The sequence below is a fragment of the Penaeus monodon genome, chromosome 41 (genome assembly GCF_015228065.2).
Source record: "Penaeus monodon isolate SGIC_2016 chromosome 41, NSTDA_Pmon_1, whole genome shotgun sequence".
NCBI classification, from domain to species: domain Eukaryota; kingdom Metazoa; phylum Arthropoda; class Malacostraca; order Decapoda; family Penaeidae; genus Penaeus; species Penaeus monodon.
The window spans coordinates 4,934,024-4,956,523 of record NC_051426.1 but is presented as its reverse complement, the minus strand read 5'-3'; the positions used below and the strand labels follow the sequence as shown (position 1 = coordinate 4,956,523).

The 22,500-nt window shown below is 45.5% G+C and overlaps 2 protein-coding genes across 2 annotated transcripts in view; one reads left to right on the top strand and one right to left on the bottom strand.

Annotated features, from left to right (window-relative positions):
- Positions 1–5,316, top strand: part of LOC119598195 (succinyl-CoA:3-ketoacid coenzyme A transferase 1, mitochondrial-like) — a 12,633-nt gene extending 7,317 nt beyond the window's left edge. The window contains exons 8-11 of the mRNA XM_037947815.1: positions 1,039–1,204; positions 2,046–2,121; positions 2,389–2,559; positions 3,179–5,316. Coding sequence (XP_037803743.1) covers positions 1,039–1,204; positions 2,046–2,121; positions 2,389–2,559; positions 3,179–3,331 — 566 coding nt within the window. The 3' untranslated portion in view covers positions 3,332–5,316. The remainder of the gene's footprint in view (positions 1–1,038; positions 1,205–2,045; positions 2,122–2,388; positions 2,560–3,178) is intronic.
- A 133-nt stretch (positions 5,317–5,449) lies between these two features.
- Positions 5,450–22,500, bottom strand: part of LOC119598351 (disheveled-associated activator of morphogenesis 2-like) — a 130,309-nt gene continuing 113,258 nt past the window's right edge. The window contains exons 15-24 of the mRNA XM_037948003.1: positions 22,472–22,494; positions 22,080–22,296; positions 21,824–21,997; positions 20,419–20,543; positions 19,898–20,059; positions 19,396–19,577; positions 18,791–18,974; positions 18,201–18,396; positions 17,005–17,172; positions 5,450–9,418 (exon numbers count right to left, since the gene is read on the bottom strand). Coding sequence (XP_037803931.1) covers positions 9,149–9,418; positions 17,005–17,172; positions 18,201–18,396; positions 18,791–18,974; positions 19,396–19,577; positions 19,898–20,059; positions 20,419–20,543; positions 21,824–21,997; positions 22,080–22,296; positions 22,472–22,494 — 1,701 coding nt within the window. The 3' untranslated portion in view covers positions 5,450–9,148. The remainder of the gene's footprint in view (positions 9,419–17,004; positions 17,173–18,200; positions 18,397–18,790; positions 18,975–19,395; positions 19,578–19,897; positions 20,060–20,418; positions 20,544–21,823; positions 21,998–22,079; positions 22,297–22,471; positions 22,495–22,500) is intronic.

The following is a 22,500-nucleotide window of genomic DNA, read 5'->3' as shown; positions in this document are numbered from 1 at the left end:
CATTGGCCGGTGATCCCCTCCCCAGAAAGCAGCCAGCCAGTCCAAAAATGAAGATTTATTTTTAAGCCAATGTGGTTTTAGCATTTTTTGTGTGGATTGTATATATAAAGATATATAAAGGTTTTATGTATCTCCTTTTAGGTTTTATGTAAAAGTTCTGCCCTAAGTACTTTTTTATATGATTTGTGATTTGCCGATTCTTTCTCAAATCTTGTTTCATCCGGTGATAAAACACTTTCTTACCTTTGCACTGATATAAGACATATGCTTTGGAGTAGTGAAATGTCCATGGTATTCCTTTATTCCAGTTGTTAACAATGCTTTTGGCTTAATCCCATAAATTTGAAATTGGAGAAGGGAGGTAAACCTTACAAAGCTATTGACAACTTCTTCTTCTTTGTTGCCATCTTTTCTTTTTCTTTTTTTTTCCATTTATGGTTTTGAATATCTGGTTTTACTTGGTTATTGTTTATTTAGTCAGATACTTATTGATATTTTAATTTTTTTATGTTTAAATGCATATTATTCAATTATATACGTTTTTATTAGGCTGATTACTATATTTGTATACGTTGGTAAATATTATTCATTTACATACATCACATTTATGTAAATATATTTATGATTTTTTTTTTTTTTTTTTTTTTAAAATTGTATTATATTTTTGTCACATACCAGCCTCTCTTTTTTCAGTGTTATATTTGGTGCATCAGAAAGCAGCCATGACATACCAGATCTACAACTTCTCTTTTTTCTGTCTTTTTCTTTTTTTCTTCCTTTTATTTTCTTCTCTTTTCCCTTTTTCTTTGCTTTTCTTCTTCTCTTTTTATTATTATTCATCTTTTCTTTTTCTCTCCCTCCCTCCCTCCAACTCTCCTATTTCCTATCAGCAGATTAGAATTTATGGCAAGTGAGATGTAGAATGGAGATCAGCATGGCCTGCTTCAGGAGTCAAAAGTCATGATTATTCAGCAATGTCACATACTCTCTAAGCTTCCTATCAGCTATCCTCCCTGATCATCTCCCTCTCCCCTGAAGGCACGAATGTGCAGCTGCAGAGTGAGAACGGGGTGCTGGGCTTGGGTCCCTTCCCTGCCCCAGGTGAGCAAGATCCCGACCTCATCAACGCTGGCAAAGAGACCGTGACTGTCACGCCTGGGGCCTCCTACTTCGGCTCTGACGAGAGCTTTGCCATGATCCGAGGGTGAGTGACAAGGAGGAGGGACAAGGGTGGAGTGCTCCCCCTACCTCCTGTTCTTCCTTTCTTTCATGTGTCCTTTGCTTTCCCTCTCAACTCTTCTGCCTGTCTCTTTCCTCTCACCTTTTTTTGCTTTCTGCTTTCTGTCGTGTTACATGAATTACAAAGAACAGAAAGAACACTGAACCCCTTGGATCCAGTTGTCTTGCAAATGGACCAAATTCAGGCATTAGGACAAGTAGGCCTAATGCCTGGCCATACTCCCAGATGTTTGTCCCAGCCCACACAAACACTCATGTGCAATGTCAAGGCTCCTTACTTCCCACTTTCCAATGTTATCATCTCTTTGCATAAGTATTTCTTTCTCCCCCTCCCCAAAGTCTGTATTTATTATGGTATGCTTTATCAAGATGGTAAGAAACTGTTTTCATTGAGAAAACTAACAATAACAAAGAAACATTTTGTTTTATTGGTCTTCTTCTTCTTCTTCTTCTTCTTTTTTATTTTTTCATATTCTGTTTACTGTAACACCTGGAGCCACTGGTCACAATGGCAGAAATAAGATCCTAGGTTTGGAAAGAGTGTCACACCCTGGGAGTCAGCACTCCTCTAGCTATGGCTCATGGACGCTACATTCCTCCTTCAATTACTGATGGAAATATAATAGTGAGGGATCATTCCTGTCACCCAGCCCTTAGTCAAATTTTTCGTCACAATCCCATGAGCTAGGCCCCCAAGCCAAGTTTTTCTTGATGGCATATTCATGTCACTAGGATCCAATGGGTTAAGATGATGAGAATGCAAAGAATTCCACCACTGAAGCTTCAACATCTTTCTCTTTGTTCAGTGGCCACGTGGACCTGACAATCCTTGGGGCCATGGAAGTCTCTCAGTACGGTGACCTTGCCAACTGGATGATTCCGGTGAGTGGGCCCTTGACCATGCTTTTATGTAGTATACTTATGTTGAATGATATTTGCATGTGTATTTTCCTTGCAGTTTATTTGATTACCATTGATACTAAGAGCAGGAGTTGTTATTACTGTTACTTTTTTTTTTTTTTTTTTTTTTTTTTTAAAGATGTATTGTTAGAATTGTTTTTCTTTTAGGTTTAACTTTTAAAAAAACATTAATACTTTGGCATTAGTTTTCCTCTGCATGCCTGCCTAAAGTCACTGTCTCCCCTCCAGGGCAAGATGGTGAAAGGCATGGGTGGTGCAATGGACCTGGTGTCATCACCTGGCACGAAGGTGGTGGTGACAATGGAGCACTCAGCCAAGAAGGGTGGACATAAGATCGTGGAAGCCTGCTCGCTCCCCCTCACAGGCAAGAACTGTGTCGATATGATAATCACAGAGAAGGTGAGTTTTAAGCTCCTCACTTTTGACCTCGGTCATAGATTTGATAGGTGTGTTGGAAACATCAAAATTAGAGCATCTATTTTTCAGGCAAAATGAAACTCATTTTCAGGAAAAGATACAGCCTTTCACTTGGGTTCTGCTTTGAGTAAGAAGTATTATAACTTTCAGTATATATGTATCATTTATGTAGAAAGTTTGTTGAAAATTGACAATTTGGAGAACAAAATTCAAATCAGTTGTTATAAAAGGACTATACATAGACAGCAATTTCCCCCCAAAACATGAGGTGCTTAGGAGATGGGGACTGAGGCCCAGTGTGGGGAATCACCCCTCATCTCTACTAATTTTGCATGTTTTTTCTTCTCTTCCTTTCCTTTTCTTTCTCTTCTTCATCTCCTCCTCCTATCCATGTATCCTCTGACCATTTGTTTTGACCATTAACCATTCTGTAAATCCACAAACATCGCCTTGGGGGGGGGGGGGGGTCCTTACTTGGGGGCTTCACCCCCAAACCCAACCTTATCACTATATTTTGAATATGCTGCTAATGACCTTAGATGTTGATGCAGCAGAAATTTGTCAGTGAATAAATAAATGTGACCACAATTTCCACTTTCAGTGCGTATTCAGTGTAGACAAGGAGAATGGCCTGACTCTGGTTGAAATCGCCGATGGCGTTACCATCGAGGACGTCGTATCCAGCACAGGATGCTTATTTGAAGTGGCAGAAAACCTCAAGCCAATGGGACAGATTGAGGTTGCAGATGAATAAAAGGCTGAAATTTGCTTAGACTTAGTCATCAAGTCAAAAGAAATATAGATATTCAGATTAGTAGAGTGTGTCATTGTGCACATGGTTTGCTGGCACTTTTGATTTAACTTTTGATCTGAACCTTTGATTAACTAATGGGGCATATTTGAGCCCGAGGCATTAATTATAAATGGATTCACGTATCCTTTTGCTACTATAGTTCTTCCACACCCATACTAACAGCACGATAATTTTGCATAAAGAAAGAAGTGCAGATAATAAATTATGATAATAAATAAAGTTTTTACTCTATTCAAGCCAAGGATTCCTTCTTTCTTGGATCATTGCCTTAGTCATTGTAGTGGCATTCAGTTTTACTCTTGTGTGACAGTGTGTTAAAAGCAAGTTTTTCTTGAGCTTACATCATGTGTTCAGCTTCAGTTGATTGTCTGCACAACATACAAAAGAAAAGGAAAAAATAAAACAAAAAGCTTTATCATGAAATTAAAGGCTTTTTTTCTCAGTTTACCAACAAGCCAATGGCTCAGTGATGAAGGCCATTGCAAAGCCCTGGTCCAAAGCCAAGCCACTTGCCTGACGGGTTTCTTGGACAAACTCGGACATTTTGTTAGGACTGCTGGAGATGCACATGTAAGTTTCTCTTGTCGGCCTCGTATGATTTGCCAGGACAGTGTCATTTAAGCATAGTATGTCGGTTTATCTAAAAGCCTTGTACAAGATCATGTAAGCAAAGAAATCATCTTTCAAACTGAGATGTGCTCTAGTTGAGTATTTAATGTCTTTCTATGGTTAGGCTGGAAGGCCAGGCTTGGAAAGATTTTGGATAAATAGCATTAATGTTGGTGATGGTGTTGTTTTTAAGTTTAGCTTGTATTATTCAAGAGGCTTTAAAATCAGTGGAGGTGAATGTTGGAGTTGTTAAGGATTATAAACAGTGGGAAAGATGATGAATTAAAAAGTGAAGGGACTGTTCCAGATACATGAAGAGTGTACTGCAGGCTATCTTGTGTTAAGGAAAAGAACCAGATAATATGGAGGTACCAAAGTTTGCTAAATCATGTCAGAGCTGTATCTTTTCCTCACTGTGGCAGAACTTCTGCTGGGTATAGTAGACTAAAAAGTTGGGTGTACTGTAGAGTTAGCCGCTTCTTGTGGTAAACAAGAGTGAATAATTCTTTGGCACTGAACCCCTGATTGAGACTGTAGATGGAGTAGGGTTGGTATTGGTAGGTGGTCGGTAATTTTTTTTTTTTTTTTTTTTTTTTTTTTTTTTTTTGTTAAATGAAGCGTGTGGATGCTGCCGGTCTTGAATTCTGTGTATATTGTACAAGTTGGAAGCTGGAATCAGAGAATTAAAGAGTTATGGAAAGGGTTAATGCGTTTAAAAATAAAAAGCTTCATTTTAAAACTACAGTGATGATGTAAGAGTGGTTTGTGTTGCTTCTTGTGGAGCCGCAACATCTTTCCCAGTGATGATACTTACTATGCTAGTATTCAGATACACTTGTTTAAACAGTACAATGAAGTTGAAAGGAGCCAGATAAAGAAACCTCTTTTATGACTTTAATGATATTGTTATTGCTCAGGTTTCCCTACAATGCATCAAGGTACTTAGAAGTGATACAAGCTCTGACAAATGTGGAAATTTGATCACTGTCACAAAATAACTAAAGATATTTTGTGGTCATCAATCTGGTCTCTTCTTCCTTTAAGGTTGTAGAGCAAGTGGATAGAAATTCTTTGCATTTTCCAAAATCACAAAAGCCAAATTATGTCCAGCAAAATCACAAATTAACACAGATTGAAGTTCTCAGCAGAGCACACTTGTCGTAGAGCATTGACTATTGAGTGTATTGCAGTTCCAGTGTAATCAATTGATGTAAATTTGAAATTCATTAATGTCGTGTACAACTTTTAGGGAGTAGTGTAGGAGATATTTTAATACTGTATATAGAAAAATTTGTAATAAAAAAATTACAAAAGGTGTTGCCATCATTTTACTACATATTATATCCACCCATTTCTTTTTTGTCCTGTGAACCATTACAGCATTAGTAGCAGAAGTAGTGGGATTTTCAGCATATTCTCTAATTGTGAAGGTCCATGGGAAAAGGCAGATTCGTTTACAACATTTATTTAGCTGTATAGCAATAATGATTCCATATATAAAATTACATACAAAATTATACAGAAAGTATAAACATGAAAATCATTCACAGAGTTCTGTAGTCACCAAAGGTAGAAGCCTCCACAGTTGAAGTTACAATACAATGAAGAATACACTTGGTGCCTATATGAGCATTAGCAAGCCTGTAACATATTCTACAAAAGACCAGGAGTGTAAATCCTTTATATACATTCTCTAGTATATGCGTGTGATGTGAATTATTTACTGATCTTTGGTACAGGTTTTTATTACCAAAAAAAAAAAAAAAAAAGTTTGTTTCATCACGTGCAGATTTTAGTTGTATATATATTTTTAACTGTACAGGTTATTTTTAAAGTGCAGAATAATAGGCTGTGTAATATATGGTGAAACCCAGAAATAACTCAAGTCTCTGTGCACCCATATACTTTTTTATATATTATATACAAATTCGCAAAATTGTGAATAATTATTGAAATAATGTAACAAAAAGGGTGATAACTCGAATTCACAAGTCGAAATGTGTTGGATCTACATTCCATGGAGTGAGTGCTGTCCAGCCTCATCCTTCCTCCCTTCGGCACATTTGACTTACTTTGTACTAGATTCTTTCTTCAGTGTATAAGTGATCATCATAAGAATAGGAAAGCGTGTTTATTTAAATTGGCAGAATTTTCCCAAAGAGTAATTTCATCAACATGAGTTCTGCTTACTGTACGTGTAGATAAGAAAAAAAAAACTCCTGTTTTCCCTGTTCAACATTACATTAATTTAATGTGAATGAGACCTCTCATTCATCAAACTGACACGGATAAACTCCTGTCGCAAAAACCTATTCCTAGCTTTGATTATGGAGTGTGGGATGGTTTCGTTTCTGAAGGATTTGGGACATTGACAGCTACTGCAATTTGGTACAGCAGAGTTGACTGTCTATAAACCACTATGTATTTCACAACTTGCTTAGAACAAGAGTTGAACTTCCTTGGGAGGGAGATTTTCCATGTATATTTTTTTCCTAATGAGATCCAATTTTAGTCCAAAGTGGAGAAGCTGTGAATAATTCTAATCATATGTACATTTTCTTCTAAAAAGATGATCACAGGAGAATTAACAGGATTTGATACCACATCACAAAATGACTGTCGTATCTTCTAGAATAAGACTTTAGGGACCAGATTTGATTACAAGTTTGATTGTTTCAAGTGCAAATGTGGGTTTCTAACTACCTGTAGAAATGACATAAAATCCTTGTTGAGTCCGGACTTTGAACTATTACTAATAACAATTGTACAAAAGCAAAAAAAAACATTTCAGTATCTGAAACAAAGACTAATTCTGGTATCTTCGTAAACCTAACTTCAGACTGATGAAAATCCATTCACCTTGAACATGACATTTTCCCACGAACTTCACTGATAATCAGACGCCCACAGGTAAGGAGGCTCTTCGAGGGCAAGAGTACGAGTGACGACAGGGAGAGGGAGGCTTGAACATCACAGAGTGTGGGTGATACACAGAAGCTGCAAATCAGAGCTTAACCTACTGACATGCGGTCTCAAGCCTTGGGGAGACAGAGACAGCCGATGAGGGAACGTCAGAGCGTGGAGTATGAGGAGCTGTGAATGCACTCCGAGACTGCTATTAGGATACGGTTATTTGAATTATCCACGCTTTGTGAGACACTGATAATATGCAGAAACACAACGCTGCTTTGCCAAACAAAAGCTATGTAAAATAAAAAGTCTAAACTTTGGCTATGTGATCTGCGTATTCTAGAGTTGCTTGAGAATTAGATATTAAAGTATATACAATTGATAAATCTCGTAATACTGTCCTTCCATGATGGATTGAGGTTATTCAACCTACTTGTGTAACTGGTGCAAGGGCTCATCTAACCCTCAAATTTTCCTTCGATTTTATCTTGAAAGGAGCAGTCAAACAACTTTCGTGCACGACCCAAGTGAACAAGGAACATTTTTTATTACATGTAATGTGTTGACGGCGCGATAGGACGACGAATTCATTTACTTTGTGACCATTATTCTCAATATATATATATGGATCAACACACTGCACATGACTAGTCCGAGTACGGGTTTGTGATGGAAACATCTGTATGAATGTATAAATGCACAATTTGGTTAACCGTCACAGAGGAAATGAAGAAATTACAAAAAAATATCACAGAAATTCACAAATACTCGGGATGGCGCTCCTGGAGCCTCAGTTTTCTCGGCTTCAAGAGAGAACAAGATGGAGCCTTTCCCTCGCTGCCCAGGCTGCCGAGGGGGAGCCTTGGCCCCGATTTCCTCTGCGATCGCTGGCTTTTATTTCCTATTTTATATCTTGCTCGGTGACCTTTTGAAACTGGAAGCGAGCGGAAGAACAAGCTGCATTGTCCTCTCTCGATTTACACTAATCTATAATGAATTATATATATATTCGTTTATGTTTTTATATGAAAAAATACAAAGCTTCGGATTAGACGCAGTATCTGCTGTTGGGGAGATTGGCTTTAAAAAAAAATCTGCTGAAATATGTCGGACAACCCGGCCTCCAGAGTTAAAAAGAAAAAAATATATATCACTGAAGCCATTTCTTGATAGGAAGAGTTGTTTTAATAGATATATTTATATAAGCTTATCCTTATATGTTAGGATGTGCTACAAACACAGATGTAGGTCTCGCTGCCTCCGAGAGCAACATTTTTTGAAGAAGACACTGATAAACATATATTAATTTTACACTATCTCTCCTCTCTCTTCCCATTAAAGCTTTTTCTTGTTAATTTTGTTCTTCCCCTTTTATACTTCTCTCTTTTTTTTCAATTTCTCTTCAATCTCCTTATATCCTGCAGACTGTTACATGCAAACCTCTTAAAAAGAAATATAATAATATCAGATCTAAATTCAGCTATCACTAAATAAAGTTAATGTGTTTTTTTTTCTAAATAAATGTGGAGCAACTGTACTGCAGAGACATGAGACTTGGAGACAAAATGAAAATTTGAAAATGGTAGAATTAAATCATATATATATGTATGTGTACTGTACAAACTAAAAATATAATTCTATCTGCAACAAACCTGACTAAAATGAGCTTTCCCAAAAGAGGAATGACAAAGCTTGGTCTGTTCGACGTAAACCGCGATCGACACCAAATCTTGCAACCCACTTGCTTCGCCTTCGCCCGAATTGACGCCATCCCGCTCCTGGCCGAGGGCTACGTCCCGGCGGAGTGCGCACGGGACGAACGTCGACTGTGTTTATGCACGCGATTATGCCTTGTAGACCTACCTGTCTGAACGGGACTACGAGGGAGAACATATAGGAAAAATGACAGCCAGTCCCGGGCGGGCCAAAAAAAAGCCTCGCTCGCAAACTGGCCAAATCGTCTACAAAATGTGCTCCTACTTCCGGTCCTCAGGCAGCGACCGATCCCTGCTGCGGCTTTGTCTTCGCGTGGCAGTGATGCGTTGGCGCGACGGCGGGCGGCCTCGCTCGCCCGTCCTCGTCAGGGGACGCCGCCGCCTGCCGAGGGCGCGGACCGGCGGGCGCCAGGGAGGCCGCTCCTGTGCGACGAGGGAAGGCGGCGGGTCTCTGCTGAGGGGCGCGGCGAGGGCGTTGGAGGGCGGGGCTGGCCAAGGCGCCCCGAGGCCCCGACGCCGAAGCTTATGCGTACTTGTGCGAGCCGATGATCCGCTCGCGCTCCCGTTCGCGCGAGCCGGCGCTGAAAGAGTGCTTCTTCTTGCGCCGCATCTTGTCGATGTCCTTGCCGAAGACATCGCCGGAGCGCAGCGCCGAGATCAGGTCGTCGAAGTCGTTCTCGTTCTCACCGCCAGAGCTACTGTCGCCCGGTGCCGCCTGCCCGCCGCCGCCGCCGCCGCCGCCTAGCCGCGTGCTGCGCTCCCGCGCTCGCTTCTCGCGCTCCACCTCGCGCCGCTGCGGGAGAGAGGGGGGGGGGGGGTGAGCGCTGGGCCTGGGGGAGGCAGACGCGTCCTCCGGCAGAAGGAGCGTTGCCTGGCCAGGTCCTGAAACTAAGGAAGCTGTTGCTACTGCTGGCGCCACGAGTGCGGACCAGGATAAATTAGTCTCGAACTTTACTGAAGCTGCACAAAGTAACATTTTCAGAGAGGTCATTCTTTCTACACTGCGATGGAGCCCTGCTTCTGCAAGGCTTCCTAGATACTCAGTCTATAGTCTAATATTCTGAATCAAAAATGTACGTTGATATGACTATCTTAGCTGAAAGACTTCCTTCATAAGACTTGCTTCTAAATATGCTTTTTTTCTGATACTGAGATTCTATAAATATGCACAAGGCTTTGGCTACTGACACATACCTAACAATATACAACAATATACTGACTCTACAGCAACTACACATACTCAACTGAATAATCTGCAAGAAAAAAAATATACGTAATGGTTTATATTTTCTATCTAAAGAAAAGGTTCACAGCGACAAGACTATATTTCAGAAGCGTTTTATCACAGCTACGATAGAGTTTAAGTCCCAGCACCTCTTGTCCTGTGGTTTATCCTGTGTAAATAAAAATGTGTTCCTTTGCCAAGAAGCTCTCCCCTGCGGCCGACCCGGGGCAGCCCGCGGGTGGGAGGTCAGTGACTAAGGTGATTTGAAGGGAGAGGAGAGAGGGAGAAAAGAGGGAGAGGGAGGGGGGAGAAAAGAAAAGAGGGAGGGAAGGAGCAAAGAGGGAGAGGGTGGGAGGGAAGAAAATGGGTCAGGAACGAGGGAGAGAGGGCAGAAAAGAGGGAGAGGGAGGAAGAGATGTGCAGAGGGGGGGAGACGGAAGAGAAAAGGAGAGGCGGAGAGAGGAGCCGAGAGGAGGGAAGAGACAGGCCCAGCCACACCAGCCAGGCCGAGCAAGACAAAGCGAGCCACCCATAAAACGCCCGCGGTTCCGCCCCGGGCCGCCGCGCCCGCCGCCCATGCAAAGGCGTTATCCCCGCAAGCCCCTGCGACCGACGCCAGGCGGGAAATCGCACTCAGGTTTTTGCCGAAGGTAAAAGAAAAAAAAAAATAAAACGCTAATCATTTGGCAAAAAAATCCAAATCCCCCCCCCAAAAAAAAAAAAAGTAAATAAAATAAAAACAAACAAATAAATAAAAATATATATAACAAACAAGAATAAATCAAACAACAATAATAACAACTCCAAAAAGCAACGGACAACATCGCTCGCAGTTGCCATCGCGTCTCGTCCGCCATCGCTCAGGGCCGACGCCGCGGGAATCTGCGCCGATGTTCTGTTTCAAGATCCGGGACTTCGTGCACTGTTTGCAATGTCGTTTTCAACATTTTCATTGTTTTCATCATCATTGTAATTATTATTACTATTACTATTAGTAGTGTCGTTCTGAATGTTATTATTAGTAGGGGTAGGAGTGTTATTGTCATTACTATCACTATCATTATCATTATTAAGGATCGTTATTACTATTGTTCCTACTATCATTATATTACTATTATCATTTTTGTCATTGTCGTTGTTATTATTGTTATCATGATCATCTTTATTAACGCTACTGTTATTATTAGTGTTATTACTACTATACTCACTATCACATATTTTATCATTAGTGTTATTGCTACATTACTGTTCTTAGCATTAGCGCTGTCATCATCATTATCAAATTTTCATTAGTATATCTTTATCTTAATAATTATCATTATCATTATAATTATAATCATAGTTATTAGTATCATCATCATCATCGCCATCATCATCATCACCAATAACAATAATACTTATGATAATGATAACAACAATAACAATAATAACGGTAATATTATCGTAGTTATTTTTATTATTATCATTATTATCATCATTATTATCATTATCATCATTATCATTATATATTATTATATATTATTATATATCATTATGATCATTATTATCTTCATTAACATTATCATAACTATGATGATAATTTTCATCATTATTACCATCATCAACTTTTTTTTTATTTCCATTATCATTACTATCACTATTATCAGTATACCCTCTCAGTATCATAACCACTTCCTATTATTATCACCATTATTCCCGACGATCATCATTATCATAACTTACAACGCCGACGCACCCCCCCCCCCCCCGGGCGCTGTACGTCAATTGGGTCCGCGACACAGTCTGTGCTGAGTCGTTCGTCGGGTGTGGCTATCAGGTATTGGGTATTGGGTATTGGGTATCGGGTGTCGGGTATCGGGTGTGGGTAATAAATTTCGGGCGTCGGGTGTGGGTAATGAGTGTCGGGTGATGGGTGTCGGGTGTTGGGTATCGGGTATCGGGCGTCAGGTGTGGGTAATGAGTGTCGGGTGATGGGTGTCGGGTGTTGGGTATCGGGTATCGGGTGTTGGGTATCGGGTATTGGGTGTGGGTAATAAGTGTCGGGTGATGGGTGTGGGTCTTAGTTCGTGCAGCTCCCGCCAGATGGAGCGGAGGGCAGAGCTCAGCATCATTATTGGGGTTATTTGCTACAGGAATACCAAAAGAAGGTGCTTTCTGCGGTACAACATATGCAAATACATAGAATATATATATATATATATATATATATATATATATATATATATATATATATATATATATATGTGCATATGTTTTCTCCATTCAAATATTAATCAGTGTCTCGGTTCCGCATGCTGTTAACTTCTGCTAGTGTTTCCATTCAGATTTTCCTCTGCAAAGAGATATTAACTGAGTGAGCTAGAAAGGTTGCTGCTTAAACCAATTCATTAGTTACGAAGAGGAGAAAAAAAATAAATCAACTATAGGGTGAACATCGTTACTTCTGCCAAGATGACATTTTCTCTCACACAACACTTATTCGAGGATTAGTATTTTAATCAACAGAAAGAACGTGAAGTGTTTATCTAAATAGAGTAAATCAACCGCACCCAAAAACCGGCATTAGTCAGAGTGGTGAATTAGCTAAGACACGGAGCAACAGCCTCATCAGTGCCAAAGAGTGCATCCAAGTTGGCCGAAATCGGTCTGAGGTTGTTGAGCTGAATCGCAGGGTTTACTTAAGGTTTAGTTTTAGTTTTTAGCTCTTGTTTACACCGTCTCCCATGCATCATCTGCAGGTACATATTTTCTTGCGATCCTTCACAAGTGTGCAGTATTGAAATTCGACCAAGTTCACGAAGACACTCTGAGCAAAGCAGAGGTCACAATGACAGCCGAAACAATTAGGCCAGAATACTCCTTTAGCAAGACGGGAGCAAATACACGCAAGCGAACAGCCTTAATGGCCCGAACAGCCTCAGACCCGGCCGGCTCGGATATCTACAGGAGAGAACCCTGGACCACAGCGCCCTTCGGCCAGCCTCAACCCTGCATCTCAGTCTTAAAATCTCAGGCGTCGCTTCAGGGCCCAAGGGCTCGTCGCGGAGACTAATGGAATTGCATTAGTAGTATTAGTAAACAAACAAACAAAGAAAAAAATATACATATATGTATATATATAACATTATATATATATATATATATATATATATATATATATATATATATATATATATATATAACGATGTGATTCTAAGCCAGTGCCCCAGAGCCCCTGCCACCTGCTAAAAGGCTCTACTTATGGTAGAGCCCAGAGCACTTTCTTGCCCCCCCCCCCGCCCTTGCAAGGCCGCCCGAAGGAGCCCTCCCTGCACCCTTGGCGACGCCCGAGACTTTGCTTTAGGTGTTAGTCGTACGGCGTCGGCGAGGAGGAGGTCACCTGTCGCATGGTCAGTGCCAGAAGGCAAACACGGCCCTCTGGTGCCAGCTGCTCGGGAGGGAGCGACGCTTAAAACGCTGCAAGGGAACGGACGCTACAGAGCTACGGGAAAATTCATTAGTTCGTCTCGGGAGGGAGGGAGGGAGGGAGGGAGGGGGAGGGGAGAGGGACGGGAGGGAGGGGGAGGGGAGAGGGACGGGAGGGAGGGAGGAGGGGCGAGGTTTCAGTGAGGGAGAGTATTGGAGGAGACAGCTTAGTGAGGGAGCGTTGGAGGAGAGGGCTCAGTGAGGGAGAATGTTGGAGGAGATAGCTCAGTGAGGGAGTGTTGGAGGAGGGAGCTTAGTGAGGGAGAGTGTTGGAGGAGGAAGCTTAGTGAGGGAGAGTGTTGGAGGAGGGAAGCTCAGTGAGGGAGAGTGTTGGAGGGAAGTCAGTGAGGGAGATGTTGGAGGAGGGGGCTCAGTGAGGGAGAGTGTTGGAGAAGGGGGCTGAGTGAGGGAGAGTGTTGGAGGAGGGAGCTTAGTGAGGGAGAGTGTTGGAGGAGGAAGCTTAGTGAGGGAGAGTGTTGGAGGAGGGAGCTCTGTGAGGGAGAGTGTTGGAGGAGGGAAGTCAGTGAGGGAGAGTGTTGGAGAAGGGGGCTGAGTGAGGGAGAGTGTTGGAGGAGGGGGCTCAGTGAGGGAGAGTTGGAGGGAAGTCAGTGAGGGAGAGTGTTGGAGGAGGGGGCTCAGTGAGGGAGAGTGTTGGAGAAGGGGGCTGAGTGAGGGAGAGTGTTGGAGGAGGGGGCTCAGTGAGGGAGTCTGTTCGTCAGGTTCAATGAGTCTCGTGGCAGTGGGGTTCAGTGGGGGGGGGGAGGAGGGAGACGGAGAAATCGGGGAACAAACAAAAGAAAAGGCAAACAAGCAAAATAACAGAACTAATATTATGCAAATCGATATATATATATATATATATATATATATATATATATATATATATATGTATATATATGTATATACATGTGTGTACATATATATATATGTATATATATATATATATATATATATATATATATATATATAAAATATATATATATATATATATATATATATATATATATATATATATATATATATATATATATATATATATATATATATATGTGTGTGTGTGTGTGTGTGTGTGTGTGTGTGTGTGTGTGTGTGTGTGTGTGTGTGTGTGTGTATGTATATATATATACATATATATACACATATATTTGTATATATATACATATAAACACATATATTTATATCGAAGACAACTCTCTAAATATGATTAAAATACATTCTATAAATTAGCAAGCAAAAATAAATGCAAAACAATATATTATACATACAATACTGATCTATTATAATACTGATCTATTCCAGTTACCCCCACTTTTATATTCAAAATATACACATAGAAAAGACAAAACCAAAATTAATTAATTAATTAACTGAATAAATAAATAATAGTAATGATGATAAGACACCAAATTCTCATCGACGATGGAAACAGAGTCGGCTGAATTCGCGGCCAAGGAAGAGGGGAAATCTCGCTCCAGAAAGTCAACAGAAACCGCTTTTGCGAGGCGAGGCGCGAAGGCCATTGGGAAGGTGCGGGTCTCCTTCTCTCCCGGTCGCTGCCGCTGCTGTCATCGTCTTTCTCAGTCGCCTTCGTCATCGTCTTTCTCAGTCGCCTCTGCCTCCGTCACCGTCTTTCTCAGTCGACTCCGTCACCGTCTTTCTCATTCGCCTTCGTCATCGTCTTTCTCAGTCGCCTCTGCCATCGTCACCGTCTTTATCAGTCGCCTCTGCCATCGTCACCGTCTTTCTCAGTCGCCTCTGCCACTGCCATCGTCATGGTTTAATACCATTGCTACTGCCATCACCACCGTCGGTCGTTCATCATCACTATCGCCAATTTCACATCGCCAAAAGCACGTCACAAGGGAAAGGCCAGGACGGAGAGGCGAGAGGGAGGCAAGGGAGGTAAACACACAGACAAGGAAGTTTAGGGACGGACAGGGCAAGGGAGAGAGTAACGGAGAAGTTTGGGGAAGAGATAACAAAAGAACAGATAAGTTTCAAGAGGTAAATAGAAGAGCAGAGAAGTCTGGAGAATAGATAACAGAAGATAAACAGATAAATTTCAGGAAGAGGTAAGGGAAGAAGAGAGAAGTTTAATGAAGAAATAGCAGAGCTTGTAACTTTAAGAGGCAAGAGATGAACAGAAAAGTCTTACGGGAACAGATGACAGAAAAAAAAGTTTAAGGCAGAGATAAGAAAAGAGAAAAAAAGTTTAAGGCAGAGATAAGAAAAGAGAAAAAAAGTTTAAGGAAGAGATAAGAAAAGAGAAAAAAGTTTAAGGCAGAGATAAGAAAAGAGCAAAGAAGTTTAGGAAATTCAGGTTAAGGAAGATATGTGAGAACAGAGTTTGAGGAAAGAGATAAGACAAGGAGAGAGAAATGAAAGAAATAACAGGAAAAAAATGCCACATAAGATGCTGCTCGTTGTGCGACAAGTCAGGGGAGGCAGGTAAGCCTTTGCACGATTTTCACCCAAAAAAACGAAGAAAAAAGGAAACGCGTCTCATGTGGTAAAACAAATAATTAAGAACAATAATAATAACAATAATAATAATAATAATAAAAAATATATAAATAAATAAATAATAATAACAATAACCCTAACACTATCAACAACAAGAATAAATAAATAAATGAACATAGAAGCGAAATGAAGGTTCCCCCAAGGCGAGACAGCGTCGCCTTGCCTCCGGTCACTTCAAAATCTCGGTCAGTCAGTGAGTTAGTATTTCAGGAGTTAATTAATGGATCTACTTGAGCAAAACGTTAGAGGTTCATGCTACTGCAGTCGTCCATGCAGATGCCAGGTCGCGTCAGGTCATCTCCAGTGCTAAGTTGTGCCTGGGGCGAAGGCAGCTTGAGTCGACTTGAGTGCCTCCCTCCAAGTCGTGCTGAGGTTCTTTAGGTCACTTCGGGTCGTGCTGATTCACTTGGAGTCACTTCGGGTCGTGCTGATTCACTTGGAGTCACTTCGGGTCGTGCTGATTCACTTGGAGTCACTTCGGGTCGTGCTGATTCACTTGGAGTCACTTCGGGTCGTGCTGATTCACTTGGAGTCACTTCGGGTCGTGCTGATTCACTTGGAGTCACTTCGGGTCGTGTCTTCCTCCTTTCCTCCGCGGTTCCTGCCTCTCACGTCTTCGCTTCTCTCTGTTCTCTCTTTTCACTTTGTTCTTTTTCTTCATATTCATCTTCTTTTTACTTTTTTCTTTACTGCTTCTTCTTCTTCGTCTTCTTTTTACTTCTTTTCCTCCTCGCCCTCCTCTCCTCATATATGTGTGTTGTGTGTGTGTGTGTGTGTGTGTGTGTGTGTGTGTGTGTGTGTGTGTGTGTGTGTGTGTGTGTGTGTGTGTGTGTGTGTGTGTGTGTGTGTGTGTGTGTGAGTGTGTGAGTGTGTGAGTGTGTGAGTGTGTGAGTGTGTGTGTGTGTGTGCGTGTGCGTGTGCGTGTGCGTGTGCGTGTGTGCAAACAGGGAAAATGGGAGAAACAAAGACACGGCCAAACGACACAAACAGAAGAGCCGAAACAAGAAGCATCCGGCGCGTCCATCCGTCAGCCCGGCAAACGAACGACTAAAAATAAGGAACTAAACAAACGGAAATCAACCGTCACGCGTTCGGCCAGGTGGCAGGCGAACCTTCCCCCGGCGAACCTTCCCGAGCGAACCTTCCCGGGCGATGCGCGTCCCTACCTCGGCCTCCTTCCTCTTCCTCTCCTCTTCCTCCTCCTTCTTCTTCATGTTCTCCAGGTCCTTCTTCACGTCCCGGAAGGTGTCGATGAAGGAGTCGAACGTCCCGAAGAAGTCCTCCGGCTGCGTCGCCTTCGCGTCCTCCCCGAACAGCGCCGTCGTCGCCTCGAACTGGAGGAGGAGGAGGAGGCGCTCAGGCTCTCTCGCTCTCTGGCGCTCTCGCTCGCTTTCTCTCGCTCTCTGGCGCTCTCTCGCTCGCTTTCTCTCGCTCTCTGGCGCTCTCTCGCTCGCTTTCTCTCGCTCTCTGGCGCTCTCTCGCTCGCTTTCTCTCGCTCTCTGGCGCTCTCTCGCTCCTTCTCTCGCTCTCCTGGCGCTCTCCTCGCTCGCTTTTCTCTCGCTCTCTGGCGCTCTCTCACTCGCTTTCTCTCGCTCTCTGCGTCTTCGCTCGCTTTCTCTCGCTCTCTCGCTCGCTTTCTCTCGCTCTCTGGCGCTCTCTCGCTCGCTTTCTCTCGCTCTCTGGCGCTCTCTCGCTCGCTTTCTCTCGCTCTCTGGCGCTCCTCGCTCGCTTCTCTCTCGCTCTCTCGTCGCTCTCTCGCTCTCTCGCTCGCTTTCTCTCGCTCTCTGGCGCTCTCTCGCTCATTCTCTCGCTTCCCTCTCGCTCTCTCCTTGGCGCTCTCTCGCTCGCTTTCTCTCGCTCTCTGGCGCTCTCCTCGCTCGCTTTCTCTCGCTCTCTGGCGCTCTCTCGCTCGCTTTCTCTCGCTCTCTGGCGCTCTCTCGCTCGCTTTCTCTCGCTCTCTGGCGCTCTCTCGCTCGCTTTCTCTCGCTCTCTCGCTCGCTTTCTCTCGCTCTCTGGCGCTCTCTCGCTCGCTTTCTCTCGCTCTCTGGCGCTCTCTCGCTCGCTTTCTCTCGCTCTCTGGCGCTCTCTCGCTCGCTTTCTCTCGCTCTCTGGCGCTCTCTCGCTCTCTGGCGCTCTCTCGCTCGCTTTCTCTCGCTCTCTGGCGCTCTCTCGCTCGCTTTCTCTCGCTCTCTGGCGCTCTCTCGCTCGCTTTTCCTCTCGCTCTCTGGCGCTCTCTCGCTCGCTTTCCTCTCGCTCTCTGGCGCTCTCTCGCTTGCTTTCTCTCGCTCTCTGGCGCTCTCTCGCTCGCTTTCTCTCTCTCCCTCTCCCTCCCTCTCCCTCTCTCTCCCTCCCTCCCTCTCACCTCCTTCTTCATGGTCTCGAAGGCGGCGTCCAAGTTGGCGAACTTGTCTTTGGCGAGGGCGGAGAACTCGTTCATGGCGAGGCGGAAGCGGTCGCCCGGGGGCGTGGTGCCCTGCCCGCGGTGCCACGCCACCTCGCGCTCGATGAACTCCAGCCCCGAGCGCAGGCTGCTCGTCTCGCGCTCCAGCTCCGTGATGCTGGGGGCGGGAAGGGGGGGGGGGTAGGCAAAGGCGGGGGGGAAGTATTCTTAGCATTTTGGCGCTAATGTGATTGTCGCTACGTTTCAATACTATTATGGTTACTGTCATTGCTTTAAAATGAAGACTGTATATATTATCTACACTTAAAATGTTGATCTGTATGGTTATCATTATCACAATCAAAACACTATACTCATTGCTATTACTGTAATTTGAATGATATATTCATTATATCTTCCTGCCTATAATTATATCATTATTATAATCATCTTTCCCCTATTAATCCCCATCACCATAAACATCACAGCTATAGCCATCATCACCACTATCTCCTTCGATAAAATCCCTTTCATCCTCTCCCTCCCCCCCTCCCCCTGCCCCCTCCACTTACTTGACCTTGGCGGCCTCCTTGACGCTGGGGAAGTCCTCGTCGAGCCGCACGACGTCCCTCCACTGCTTCTCGCAGACGCGGATCATGTAGTGCAGGAGCGTGATGGCGCGGTTGCTCGAGGCCTTCGTGTCCGTCAGCTTGTTCAGGGACGACACGCGGAAGCCGTACGCACCCCCGCGCGCGCCTGGGGGACGGACGGAGGGCGTTAGTATTGGGGGGGGATGGCGGGGAGAATGCCAGATTGGAAGAAACAACTCACTCTCACTCTCTCTCTCTCACTCTCACTCTCACTTTCACTCTCACTCTCTCTCTCTCTCTCCCACCCTCTCTCTCTCCCACCGTCTCTCTCCCACCGTCTCTCTCCCACCCCCTCTCTCTACAACCCCCTCTCTCTTCCACCCCCTCTCTCTCCCACCCCCTCTCTCTCCCACCCCCTCTCTCTCCCACTCCCTCTCTCTCCCACCCTCCTTCTCTCTCTCTCTCTCACCGTCTCTCTCCCACCCCCTCTCTCTCCCACCCCCTCTCTCCCTCCTTCCTCCACCCTCTCCCTCCCTTTCTCTCCCTCCCTCCCCGCCATCCCTCTCCCACCCCTCTCCCCCACTCACCCTTGTTCATATAGTTCCCGAAGGCGAGGACGACCTCGATGAACTTCTTGAGGCGCTTGCTGCTGCGCAGTTCCTTGGTGGCGCTGATCACGGACGCTATCTTGGGCTCGCACTCCGCCAGCCGCTCCTTGAACTTCTTCTGGTAGTGCAGGCAGCGGAGGCGCTCCTCGTAGTGCTCGATCCTGTGGAGGGAGCGGGCCGGAAGGGGGAGGGGGAGGGGATAGGGGGCGGAAGGGGAAGGGGGGTGGAGGGGAAAGGGAGGGGGGCAAAGGGGGAGGGATTAGCCGTTAGATGCCGAGTGCTTGCTGTCTGACTGCCGTCTGCGTTAGGATGTCTATACTTAAAAGGACCGCTCATGGCTTTGGCTTTTCGATAGGTATCCACGGCGAAAATGAACATATAAACCAGCAGACAAATAGCCAAACCGAAGCAAATCAAAGCCAAGGTGATTCAACCAAACCCCCAACCAATCTACCCCAACCAACGAGACAGCGAGACGCACTTGGAGATCTCGTAGAGGAACCTGTCGGCGCGGGCGAGGTTCTCGATCTCGTCGGCGTGCTCCTCCAGCATCACCTTCTCCTCAGCCGTGGGCGTGAACTTCAGCAGCTGCTCCACCATGTCGGGCGCCAACTCCCCGTCGCTGTCCATCTTGAGGAGGACCCTGGCGTGTGGGAGGGGGGAGGGGAAGGGCAGGGGGAGGGGGAGGACGGACGAAGCCAATTTTATTGCTGTTTCATTTTTTGTTATTATTATCATTCTCATAATTATCATCATCATCATCATCATCATCATCATCATCATCATCATCATCATCATCATCATCATCATCATCATCATCATCATCATCATCACCATCATCATCATTGTTATTACTATTATTATTATCACCATTATTCTCATTATCATTATCATCACTATCACTAGTATTACTATACGAAACAGATAAAATGTCCTGGATAACGTGTTACAACAATTTCTCTCGCTCCCCCTCCCTTCCCCCTCCCCTCCCTCCCCCCTTACCTGATGAGTCCGTCGTTCGTCATCTTGAGTTTGGAGAGCAGGATGGTGCAGTTCTGCTGGCGGCGGTTCTCCAGGACGCTCAGCTGCGCCCGGTGCGATTTCATCCTCTCCAGCGTCTTCTCGCCCTGGGGAGGAGGGGCGGGTCGGAGGCAGAGGGAGAGGGATAGGGAGATGGAGAGGGAGAGGGAGAGGGAGAGGGAGAGGGAGAGGGAGAGGGAGGGGAAGAGGAAGATGGAAAGCGAAAGAATGGAGGAGATATGTCCGCAGGAGGAAGAAAAGGGGAAGAAATACGGGGGGGAAGGTCAAAGGGAGAAAGAGGAGGGGTGCGGGGGATGTGTGGATTGGGGTGGATGGGTGGGTGGGTGGGTGGGTGGGTGGATGGATGGATGGATGGATGGATGGATGGATGGATGGATGGATGGATGGATGGATGGGTGGGTGGGTGGGTGGGTGGGTGGATGGATGGATGGATGGATGGATGGATGGATGGATGGATGGACGGATGGATGGGTGGGTGGGTGGATGGGTGGATGGATGGATGGATGGATGGATGGATGGATGGATGGATGGATGGATGGATGGATGGATGGATGGGTGGATGGATGGACGGAGCGAGGGAGGGAAGGAGTCAAGAGAGAGTGCAAGGTTGAGACGAGGAAGAAGGAAACGGGAGGTAAGTAAAGTTTGGGGGAAAGGGAAAAAAATATTAACAAATTGTTTGGTAGACGAATATATTTATACCAATATACATACACATGTACACATATCTCTCTCTCTCTCTCTCTCTCTCTCTCTCTCTCTCTCTCTCTCTCTCTCTCTCTCTCTCTCTCTCTCTCTCTCTCTCTCTCTCTCTCTCTCTCTCTCTCTCTCTCTCTCTCTCTCTCTCTCTCATTCACTCACTCGTTCTCTCACTCGTTCACTCTCACTCACTCACTCACTTCTACCTCCCCCTTCCCTACCTCCCCCTTCCCTCCCTCCCCCCTTCCCCCTCCCCCTCCCTTCTTCCCTCCCTCCCCTCTTTCTCTCTCTCTCTCTCCTCTCTCTCTTTTCTCTCTCTCTCTCTCTCTCTCTCTCTCTCTCTCTCTCTCTCTCTCTCTCTCTCTCTCTGCCTGTCTCTCTCCCTCTCTCTCTCCCCCTTTCTCTCCATCTTTCCTTCCCTCTCTCCCTCTCTCTCTTTCTCTTTCGCTCTTTCTCTTTCGCTCTTTCTCTCTCTCTTTCTCTTTCTCTCTTTCTCTCTCTCTCTCTTTCTCTCTTTGTCCCTCCCTCCTTCCCTCCCTCCCTCCCTTCCTTCCTCCCTCCCTCCCTCCCACCTTCTCTCCCTCCCCCTGCCCCTCCCCTCGTACCTCCCCGTTGGCCTTCCTCCCTCCCTCCCCCTCCCCCCTCCCCCTGCCCCTCCCCCTCGTACCTCCCCGTTGGCCTTCCTCCCGGCGGCGGCGTCGAAGGTCTTGTCGATGTCCTCGAGGTCCATGAACTTGTAGAGCGGCGATTCGTCGAGCGCGGCGAAGATGGTTCCCGAGACGCGCGAGTCGGGCATCTTGGCCCAGTTGAAGGCCCGCAGCTGCGTCGCCGACTTGGGGATCTGGGGGGGCGGGAGGCGTTAGGGGGCTCTCGGGGGCGCCGGAGGGTGGCGACAAGTGCGCTTTACGCGGGCGCGGACTGACCTGCTTGGCGGGGCGCGCTGGCCTGGCCTGCGGGGGCGGAGGGGGCCCGCCGGGACCCGGGGGGGGGCGGGGGGCCCTCCGTTCATCATGGGCGGCGGAGGGGGGCCGCCCTTGAGCATGGGCGGCGGCGGGGGCGGCCCGCCATTCATCATGGGCGGCGGCGGGGGAGGGGGCGCCCCGTTGAGCATCGGCGGCGGAGGCGGCGGCGGGCACGGCGCTCCCCGGGGGGCGTCTCCGGTGTCCTGGGGGGGGGGGGGGAGAGAGAGAGAGAGAGAGAGAGAGAGAGAGAGAGAGAGAGAGAGAGAGAGAGAGAGAGAGAGAGAGAGAGAGAGAGAGAGAGAGAGAGACGGCAAGGCAGAGTGAAAGAAAATGATAAAAAGCGAAAAGAAAACAAATTAGTTCCCATAATTACACACTAAAA